Here is an 11,786-nt window from a genome sequence, read left to right on the forward strand (position 1 = left end):
TGCTAATTGTAGGACTCAATGCAAACAACCTTCCCTAGTCATGGTGCCAAAAAAAACAACACAAAAAGTCAACACACACTCATTCTCGCCATCTTGCGGTTAACATACGTAAAACAGGATGGCGTTTTTTGATCATTCTCTGCTAATTGTAGGACTCAATGCAAACAACCTTCCCTAGTCATGGTGCCAAAAAAAAACAACACAAAAAGTCAACACACACTCATTCTCGCCATCTTGCGATTAACATACGTAAAACAGGATGGTGGTTTTTGATCATTCTCTGCTAATTGTAGGACCCAATGCAAACAACCTTCCCTAGTCATGGTGCCAAAAAAAACAACACAAAAAGTCAACACAGACTCATTCTCGCCATCTTGCGATTAACATACGTAAAACAGGATGGCTGTTTTTGATCATTCTCTGCTAATTATAGGACTCAATGCAAACAACCTTCCCTAGTCATGTTGCCAAAAAAACCAACACAAAAAGCCAACACACACTCATTCTCGCTATCTTGCGGTTAACATACGTAAAACAGGATGGTGGTTTTTGATCATTCTCTGCTAATTGTAGGACTCAAGGCAAACAACCTTCCCTAGTCATGGTGCCAAAAAAAACAACACAAAAAGTCAACACACACTCATTCTCGCCATCTTGCGGTTAACATACGTAAAACAGGATGGCGTTTTTTGATCATTCTCTGCTAATTGTAGGACTCAATGCAAACAACCTTCCCTAGTCATGGTGCCAAAAAAAAACAACACAAAAAGTCAACACACCCTCATTCTCGCCATCTTGCGATTAACATACGTAAAACAGGATGGTGGTTTTTGATCATTCTCTGCTAATTGTAGGACCCAATGCAAACAACCTTCCCTAGTCATGGTGCCAAAAAAAACAACACAAAAAGTCAACACAGACTCATTCTCGCCATCTTGCGGTTAACATACGTAAAACAGGATGGTGGTTTTTGATCATTCTCTGCTAATTGTAGGACTCAATGCAAACAACCTTCCCTAGTCATGGTGCCAAAAAAACAACACAAAAAGTCAACACACACTCATCTTCGCCATCTTGCGGTTAACATACGTAAAACAGGATGGCGGTTTTTGATCATTCTCTGCTAATTGTAGGACTCAATGCAAACAACCTTCCCTAGTCATGGTGCCAAAAAAAACAACACAAAAAGTCAACACACACTCATTCTCGCCATCTTGCGGTTAACATACGTAAAACAGGATGGCGGTTTTTTATCATTCTCTGCTAATTGTAGGACTCAATGCAAACAACCTTCCCTAGTCATGGTGCCAAAAAAACAACACAAAAAGTCAACACACACTCATTCTCGCCATCTTGCGATTAACATACGTAAAACAGGATGGCGGTTTTTGATCATTCTCTGCTAATTGTAGGACTCAATGCAAACAACCTTCCCTAGTCATGTTGCCAAAAAAAACAACACAAAAAGTCAACACACACTCATTCTCGCCATCTTGCGGTTAACATACGTAAAACAGGATGGTGGTTTTTGATCATTCTCTGCTAATTGTAGGACTCAATGCAAACAACCTTCCCTAGTCATGTTGCCAAAAAAACAACACAAAAAGTCAACACACACTCATTCTCGCCATCTTGCGATTAACATACGTAAAACAGGATGGCGGTTTTTGATCATTCTCTGCTAATTGTAGGACTCAATGCAAACAACCTTCCCTAGTCATGTTGCCAAAAAAAACAACACAAAAAGTCAACACACACTCATTCTCGCCATCTTGCGGTTAACATACGTAAAACAGGATGGTGGTTTTTGATCATTCTCTGCTAATTGTAGGACTCAATGCAAACAACCTTCCCTAGTCATGGTGCCAAAAAAACCAACACAAAAAGTCAACACACACTCATCTTCGCCATCTTGCGGTTAACATACGTAAAACAGGATGGTGGTTTTTGATCATTCTCTGCTAATTGTAAGACCCAATGCAAACAACTTTCCCTAGTCATGGTGCCAAAAAAAACAACACAAAAAGTCAACACACACTCATTCTCGCCATCTTGCGATTAACATACGTAAAACAGGATGGTGGTTTTTGATCATTCTCTGCTAATTGTAAGACCCAATGCAAACAACCTTCCCTAGTCATGGTGCCAAAAAAAAACAACACAAAAAGTCAACACACACTCATTCTCGCCATCTTGCGATTAACATACGTAAAACAGGATGGTGGTTTTTGATCATTCTCTGCTAATTGTAGGACCCAATGCAAACAACCTTCCCTAGTCATGGTGCCAAAAAAAACAACACAAAAAGTCAACACAGACTCATTCTCGCCATCTTGCGGTTAACATACGTAAAACAGGATGGTGGTTTTTGATCATTCTCTGCTAATTGTAGGACTCAATGCAAACAACCTTCCCTAGTCATGGTGCCAAAGAAAACAACACAAAAAGTCAACACACACTCATTCTCGCCATCTTGCGGTTAACATACGTAAAACAGGATGGCGTTTTTTGATCATTCTGTGCTAATTGTAGGACTCAATGCAAACAACCTTCCCTAGTCATGTTGCCAAAAAAACCAACATAAAAAGTCAACACAGACTCATTCTCGTCATCTTGCGGTTAACATACGTAAAACAGGATGGCGTTTTTTGATCATTCTGTGCTAATTGTAGGACTCAATGCAAACAACCTTCCCTAGTCATGGTGCCAAAAAAAACAACATAAAAAGTCAACACAGACTCATTCTCGTCATCTTGCGGTTAACATACGTAAAACAGGATGGTGGTTTTTGATCATTCTCTGCTAATTGTAGGACTCAATGCAAACAACCTTCCCTAGTCATGGTGCCAAAAAAACAACACAAAAAGTCAACACACACTCATCTTCGCCATCTTGCGGTTAACATACGTAAAACAGGATGGTGGTTTTTGATCATTCTCTGCTAATTGTAGGACTCAATGCAAACAACCTTCCCTAGTCATGGTGCCCAAAAAAACAACACAAAAAGTCAACACAGACTCATTCTCGCCATCTTGCGGTTAACATACGTAAAACAGGATGGTGGTTTTTGATCATTCTCTGCTAATTGTAGGACTCAATGCAAACAACCTTCCCTAGTCATGGTGCCAAAAAAAACAACACAAAAAGTCAACACAGACTCATTCTCGCCATCTTGCGGTTAACATACGTAAAACAGGATGGCGTTTTTTGATCATTCTCTGCTAATTGTAGGACTCAATGCAAACAACCTTCCCTAGTCATGGTGCCAAAAAAACAACTACACAAAAAGTCAACACACACTCATCTTCGCCATCTTGCGGTTAACATACGTAAAACAGGATGGTGGTTTTTGATCATTCTCTGCTAATTGTAGGACTCAATGCAAACAACCTTCCCTAGTCATGTTGCCAAAAAAAACAACACAAAAAGTCAACACACACTCATTCTCGCCATCTTGCGGTTAACATACGTAAAACAGGATGGCGGTTTTTGATCATTCTCTGCTAATTATAGGACTCAATGCAAACAACCTTCCCTAGTCATGGTGCCAAAAAAACAACACAAAAAGTCAACACACACTCATCTTCGCCATCTTGCGGTTAACATGCGTAAAACAGGATGGTGGTTTTTGATCATTCTCTGCTAATTATAGGACTCAATGCAAACAACCTTCCCTAGTCATGTTGCCAAAAAAAACAACACAAAAAGTCAACACACACTCATTCTCGCCATCTTGCGGTTAACATACGTAAAACAGGATGGCGGTTTTTGATCATTCTCTGCTAATTATAGGACTCAATGCAAACAACCTTCCCTAGTCATGTTGCCAAAAAAAAACAACACAAAAAGTCAACACACACTCATTCTCGCCATCTTGCGGTTAACATACGTAAAACAGGATGGCGGTTTTTGATCATTCTCTGCTAATTATAGGACTCAATGCAAACAACCTTCCCTAGTCATGGTGCCAAAAAAACAACACAAAAAGTCAACACACACTCATCTTCGCCATCTTGCGGTTAACATACGTAAAACAGGATGGTTAGTTTTTGATCATTCTCTGCTAATTGTAGGACTCAATGCAAACAACCTTCCCTAGTCATGTTGCCAAAAAAAAACAACAGAAAAAGTCAACACACACTCATCTTCGCCATCTTGCGGTTAACATACGTAAAACAGGATGGTGGTTTTTGATCATTCTCTGCTAATTGTAGGACTCAATGCAAACAACCTTCCCTAGTCAAGTTGCCAAAAAAAACAACACAAAAAGTCAACACACACTCATCTTCAAAATCTTGCGGTTAACATACGTAAAACAGGATGGTGGTTTTTGATCATTCTCTGCTAATTGTAGGACTCAATGCAAACAACCTTCCCTAGTCATGGTGCCAAAAAAACAACTACACAAAAAGTCAACACACATGGTCAAACAATACACAACCTGCTCACTGAACTTTGTGAATATCATAAAAATAAAACATCCAAGCACCATAAAAGAAAAAAAAATACACCCCTTACAGTGCATGATGGGAAAAATGCAAAACACTCTCGACACTTGATCTTGATATTTCGGATTAATTACAAACTTTAAGGAGGTCGTCACAGAAGTAAACACAGTGATATTCAACTATATTCATTAATAATTACATATATATATATTATAATTATAATTATATACATATATTATATTAATAAACAAGTATATGGCCTGTTATGCAAAATAGCCGATGATGTCATCAAAAGCCCCTCCTCCCCCTCAGTGCTCCGTGTCGTGCGGCGGCGGCGTCCATTCCCGCAGCGTCCAGTGTCTACGCCAGGGTCGTCCGGCGTCCGGCTGCCTCCCGCAACTGCGGCCCCTCACCTCCAAGGCGTGCAACACTCAATTCTGTCCCGCCGCCTCGCCGCCGCACCAACCTCACCAGAACCGGATCCCGGCCGACGGATCGACTCCGAGAGGTTGAAACTTCATTTAGTCACAGCTTGATTGATTATTTATTTTTATGACAGCTTCAGAAATCAATGGAGTGTTTTTGATACATTTTAAGGCTCCTTGCATTATTTTAAGATGTGTAGTGAAGCCTTTTTTTTTTTTTTTTTTTTTACAAAGCTTCTGTGAAGTGGTGGGCAAGACAATCAATTTAAAAAAATGTTTCACCATTTTTTTAAGGGGGGAAAAAGGTCAAAAATAATCTATCCATTACTGAAGATATCATATTAAATAATATACACACAAGTATATGAATGAGAAGACATATTGAACTGTTTAGATAGGTTTAAAAATCAGCAAAATATTTTTGAATAATTTTAAAGCTCTTTGCATTATTTTAGGATGTGTAGTGAAGCCTTTTTCTGTTTTGTTTTTTTTCATCCAACTTTATCCAGTACAATATGGATTGTTTATTTACTGTCTTAAAACAAATGTTTGACCATTTTTTTAGGAGAAAAAAAGTAATAAAAAATTAAATCCATCCATTACTGAGAAGTATCATCTTAAATGATATACATATAAAATATATGAATGAGAAAACATATTGAACGGTTTGAAATAGGTTTAAAACTCAGAAAAGTATTTTTGAATAATTTTAATGCTCTATGCATTATTTTAAGATGAGGAGTGAAGCCTTTTTTTAATTTTTTTTATTTTATTTTTATTTTTACAAAGCTTCTGTGAAGTTGTGAGCAAGACAATCTATAGCAGGGCTGTTAAAACCTAATTCAGTAAAAGATGGATTGTTTATTTACTGTATTAAAAAAAAAGTTTTACAATTTTTTTAGGGGAAAAAAGGTAAAAAAAAAATCCATCCATTACTGAAGATATCATATTAAATAATATATAGAAAAGTATACGAAGGAAAAGACATATTGAACTGTTTGAGATAGGTTTAAAAATCAGAAAAATATTTTTGAATAATTTTAATGCTCTTTGCATTGTTTTAAGATGTGTAGTGAAGCCTTTTTTCCAGTTATTTTTTTATTTTTTAATTTTTTTTAACAAAGTTTCTGTAAAGTAGTGTGCAAAACAATCTATAGCAGGGCTATCAAAACCTCATTCAGTAAAAGATGGGTTGTTCATTTACTGTATTAAAAAAAATGTTTTACCATTTTTTTTAGGGAAAAAGGTAAAAAAAAAATCCATCATTTACTGAAGATATCATTTTAAATAATGTATATAAAAGTATATGAGGGAGAAGACATATTGAACTGTTTGAAATAGGTTTAAAAATCAGCAAAGTATTTTTGAAAAATTTTAATGCTCTTTGCATTATTTTAAGATGTGTAGTGAAGCCTTTTTCTTTTTATTTTTTTTTTATTTTTTTTTTTACAAAGCTTAGTTGTGGGCAAAACAATTCATAACAGGGCTGTCAAAACTTTATGCAGTAGAAGATGGGTTGTTTATTTACTGGATTAAAAAAATAAAAACTTAAAAAAATCAAAACTTAAAAAAATTTGGGGGGAAAAAGGTAAAAAAAATCCATAACTGAAGATTTTACATTAAACAATATATATGTAAAAATATGTGAATGAGAAGACATAATGCACTGTTTGAGATAGTTTTAAAAATCAGCATAGTATTTTTGAATCATTTTAATGCTCTTTGCATTATTTTAAGATTCGTAGTGAAGCCTTTTTCTGTTTTTTTTTTTTTTTTTTACAAATCTTCTGTGAAGTTGTGGGCAAGACAATCTATAACAGGGCTGTCAAAACCTCATTCAGTAAAATATGGATTGTTTATTTACTGTATTATAGAAAATGTTTTACCATTTTTTTAGGGAAAAAGGTTAAAAAAAAATCCACCCATTACTGAAGATATCATATTAAATAAAATAATATATATAAAAGTATGTGAATGAGAAGACGTATTGAACTGTTTGATATAGGTTTAAAAACCAGAAAAATATTTTTGAAAAATTTTAATGCTCTTTGCATTGTTTTAAGATGTGTAGTGAAGCCTTTTTCTGTTTTTTGTTTAGTTTTTTTTTTTACAAATCTTCTGTGAAGTTGTGGGAAAGACAATCTATAGCAGGGCTGTCCAAACTGCATGTAGTAAAATATGGATTGTTTATTTACTGTATTAAAAAAATAAAACATGTTTTACCATTTTTTTAGGGGAAAAAAGGTACAAAAAAATCTATCTATTACTGAAGATATCATATTAAATAATATACATAAAAGTATATGAATGAGAAGACGTATTGAACTGTTTGAGATAGGTTTAAAAATCTGTAAAATATTTTTTAAATAATTTTAGGCTGTTTGCATTATTTTAAGATATGTAGTAAAGCCTTTTTATTTATTTTTTTTTTTTTTACAAAGCTTCTGTGAAGTAGTGTGCAAAACAATCTATAACAGGGCTATGCAAACTCCATGCAGTACAATATGGATTGTTTATTTACTGTATTTAAAACATGTTTTACCATTTTTTTAGGGGAAAAAAGGTACAAAAAAATCTATCTATTACTGAAGATATCATATTAAATAATATACATAAAAGTATATGAATGAGAAGACGTATTGAACTGTTTGAGATAGGTTTAAAAATCTGTAAAATATTTTTTAAATAATTTTAGGCTGTTTGCATTATTTTAAGATGTGTAGTAAAGCCTTTTTATTTATTATTATTTTTTTTACAAAGCTTCTGTGAAGTAGTGTGCAAAACAATCTATAACAGGGCTATGCAAACTTCATGCAGTAAAATATGGATTGTTTATTTACTATATTAAAAAACATGTTTTACCATATTTTTAGGGGAAAAAAAGGTGGAAAAAAGGTACAAAAAAATCTATCTATTACTGAAGATATCATATTAAATAATATACATAAAAGTATATGAATGAGAAGACGTATTGAACTGTTTGAGATAGGTTTAAAAATCTGTAAAATATTTTTTAAATAATTTTAGGCTGTTTGCATTATTTTAAGAGGTGTAGTAAAGCCTTTTTATTTTTTTTTATTTTTTTTTACAAAGCTTCTGTGAAGTAGTGTGCAAAACAATCTATAACAGGGCTATGCAAACTCCATGCAGTACAATATGGATTGTTTATTTACTGTATTTAAAACATGTTTTACCATTTTTTTAGGGGAAAAAAGGTACAAAAAAATCTATCCATTATTGAAGATATCATATTAAATAATATACATGACAGTATATGAATGAGAAGACATATTGAACTGTTTGAGATAGGTTTAAAAATCAGTCAAATATTTTTTTATAATTTTAGGCTGTTTGCATTATTTTAAGATGTGTACTAAAGCCTTTTTCTGTTTTTTTTTTTTTTTACAAAGCTTCTGTGAAGTTGTGGGCAAGACAATCTATAACAGGGCTGTCAAAACTTCATGCAGTAAAAGATGGATTGTTTATTTATTGTATTAAAGAAATGTTTGACCATTTTTTTAGGGAAAAAGGTAAAAAAAAATCCATCCATTACTGAAGATATCATTTTAAATAATGTATATAAAAGTATATGAATGAGAAGACATATTAAAGTGTTTGAGATAGGTTTAAAAATCAGCAAAGTATTTTTGAAAAATTTTAATGCTCTTTGCATTATTTTAAGATGTGTAGTGAAGCCTTTTTCTGTTTATTTATTTATTTTTTATTTTTTATTTTTAACAAATCTTCTGTGAAGTAGTGTAGAAAACAATCTATAACAGGGCTGTCCAAACTTCATGCAGTAAAATATGGATTGTGTATTTACTATATTAAAAAACATGTTTTACCATTTTTTTAAGGGGAAAAAAGGTACCAAAAGATCTATCCATTACTGAATATATCATATTAAATAATATACATAAAAGTATATGAATGAGAAGACATATTGAACTGTTTGAGATAGGTTTAAAAATCAGTAAAATAATTTTTAATAATTTTAGGCTGTTTGCATTATTTTAAGATGTGTAGTAAAGCCTTTTTATTTTATTTTTTTTATTTTTTTGCAAAGCCTCTGTGAAGTAGTGTGCAAGACAATCTATAACAGGGCTGTCAAAACTTCATGCAGTAAAAGATGGATTGTTTATTTACTGGATTAAAAAATATATATATATTAAAACTTTTTTGGGGGGAAAAAAGGTAAAAAAAAATCCATCCATAACTGAAGATTTAACATTAAATAATATATATCTAAAAAAATATGAATGAGAAGACATAATTCACTGTTTGAGATAGTTTTAAAAATCAGCATAGTATTTTTGAAAATTTTTAAGGCTTTTTGCATTATTTTAAGATGTGTAGTGAAGCCTGTTTCTGTTTTTTTGTTTTTTTTACAAATCTTTTGTGAAGTTGTGGGTAAGACAATCTATAACAGGGCTGTCCAAACTCCATGCAGTAAAATATGGATTGTGTATTTACTATATTAAAAAACATGTTTTACCATTTTTTTAAGGGGAAAAAAGGTACCAAAAGATCTATCCATTACTGAATATATCATATTAAATAATATACATAAAAGTATATGAATGAGAAGACATATTGAACTGTTTGAGATGGGTTTAAAAATCAGTCAAATATTTTTTAATAATTTTAGGCTGTTCGCATTATTTTAAGATGTGTACTAAAGCCTTTTTATCTATTTATTTTTATTTTTTTGCAAAGCCTCTGTGAAGTAGTGTGCAAGACAATCTATAACAGGGCTGTCAAAACTTCATGCAGTAAAAGATGGATTGTTTATTTACTGGATTAAAAAATATATATATATTAAAACTTTTTTGGGGGGAAAAAAGGTAAAAAAAAATCCATCCATAACTGAAGATTTAACATTAAATAATATATATCTAAAAAAATATGAATGAGAAGACATAATTCACTGTTTGAGATAGTTTTAAAAATCAGCATAGTATTTTTGAAAATTTTTAAGGCTTTTTGCATTATTTTAAGATGTGTAGTGAAGCATTTTTCTGTTCTTTTTTTTTTTTTTACAAAGCTTCTGTGAAGTTGTGGGCAAAACAATCTATAACAGGGCTGTCCAAACTCCATGCAGTAAAAGATGGATTGTTTATTTATTGTAATAAAAAACAAATCTTTGACCATTTTTTAAGGGGAAAAAAGGTAAAAAAAAAATCGAACCATTACTGAAGATATCATATTAAATAATATACATAAAAGTATGTGAATGAGAAGACATACTGAACTGTTTGAGATAGCTTTAAAAATCTGTAAAATATTTTTTAATAATTTTAGGCTGTTTGCATTATTTCAAGATGTGTACTAAAATGTTTTTATTTTTTTTTATTTATTTTTTTTTTACAAAGCTTCTGTGAAGTTGTGGGCAGGACAATCTAAAGCAGGGCTGTCTGAACTGTTTACTTACTGTAATAAAAATGGATTGTTTATCTACTGTATTATTATTATTTTTTTACCATTTTTGTTAGGGGGAAAAAAGGTAAAAACAAATCCATCCATTACTGAAGATATCATATCAAATAATATACATAAAAGTATGTGAATGAGAAGACATATTGAATAGTTTAAAAAAATCAGCAAATAATTTTAAGGCTCTTTGCTTTATTTTAAGATGTGTAGTGAAGCCTTTTTTTTTTTTTTTTTTGCCGTTAGCTTCTTTCAATGCTAACGTGCTAATTGTCGCCCTCCAGGCGAGCCCGCCTGCTCAGACCACTTCAGCTGGTGCCACCTGGTCCCCCGGCACGGCGTGTGCGGACACAAGTTCTACGGGGAGCAATGCTGCAGTTCCTGCACCGGCAGGAGGTCCTAGAGGGACCCTAAACCCACCACCCCTTCCCCCCGCCCCTCGGAACACGTGGAACGTGTTCTTCCTTCCTGGAGTACTTGACTGAAGAAGCCAGTGAAGAAGCGCCGCGGAGTTCGGGAAAAGACGACGGCGGCCGCCCCGCTCGGAACAAACACGCCCCCGGAGGAGTGTGGCGTTTACTGTCTGTCGGACATTTGAGCGCTTTCTTTTGTTGTTGTTGTTGTTGTTGTTGTTGTTGCCACAAGCCATCGTCTGTTCGGAAGTCTTCCTCTAACTTATATGGGATCCAACATGTGGATCTTCTCCTGCATGGTGTCGCTTCCTGCTGCCGGAACATTCCACGCTTGTAATCTGTCCTCCGTGGCTTTGATAATACAGCTTGATCAAGAGCGAGACCTCTGTTTGTTTTGTTTTGACAAAAATCTCCATCGTTTCTCTTGATTTTTAGATCCACACACCTTGGTGGCTGCTAAGGTCTCGTACGGCACAGGTGTGGGGACGCTTGGTCCAAACCAGGGGTGTCAAACTCAAATACAGAGTGGGACAACATTTTAAACGGAACAAATTAACCTTTTAATAGGGACCCAAACAAGTTTTGCATGAAATATTGAACAAGCATGGCTTATATAACTTTAGTGACATGCAAAATCCAGTTTCAAGTAATAATAATAATTAAAGCTGCAAGCAGCGTTGGTCGGGTCCGCCTTTGGCCGATGCCAAGCCCTGGTCTAAGTCAGACCTACATAGAGGTCTTTGTTTCATGTCTCTACGACATTCCTAACAGAAGTTACAAGCAGTTTTGTCTGGGTTTTTTCCTAGGGGGCGCTGGAGCGCAATTTTGACTTTTGGGGTTTGTTTTTTTATTAGAAGGCAATTTTCGCCAGTCCTGATGTGTGTGTAAAATTTGGTGAGTTTTGAAGCATGTTAAGGGGGTCAAATTACAGATCAGCGTTTCTGGATGTTGTTGATAAATGGCTTTCGCTTTGCATAGTAGAGCTTTAACTTGCACTTTGAAGCATTTTAAGGGGGTCTTATTACAGTTCAAATAGGCAAAAAAGACATTTTTTAGGAAACTTTGCGCAG

The 11,786-nt window shown here is 33.9% G+C and overlaps 1 protein-coding gene across 1 annotated transcript in view; it reads left to right on the forward strand.

Annotated features, from left to right (window-relative positions):
* The window catches only part of LOC133548270 (A disintegrin and metalloproteinase with thrombospondin motifs 18-like), a 199,595-nt gene extending 188,273 nt beyond the window's left edge, over positions 1–11,322 (forward strand). The window contains exons 23-24 of the mRNA XM_061893586.1: positions 4,761–4,956; positions 10,588–11,322. Coding sequence (XP_061749570.1) covers positions 4,761–4,956; positions 10,588–10,706 — 315 coding nt within the window. The 3' untranslated portion in view covers positions 10,707–11,322. The remainder of the gene's footprint in view (positions 1–4,760; positions 4,957–10,587) is intronic.
* Positions 11,323–11,786: the final 464 nt, after the last annotated feature.

Source organism: Nerophis ophidion, linkage group LG02, assembly GCF_033978795.1.
Source record: "Nerophis ophidion isolate RoL-2023_Sa linkage group LG02, RoL_Noph_v1.0, whole genome shotgun sequence".
NCBI classification, from domain to species: domain Eukaryota; kingdom Metazoa; phylum Chordata; class Actinopteri; order Syngnathiformes; family Syngnathidae; genus Nerophis; species Nerophis ophidion.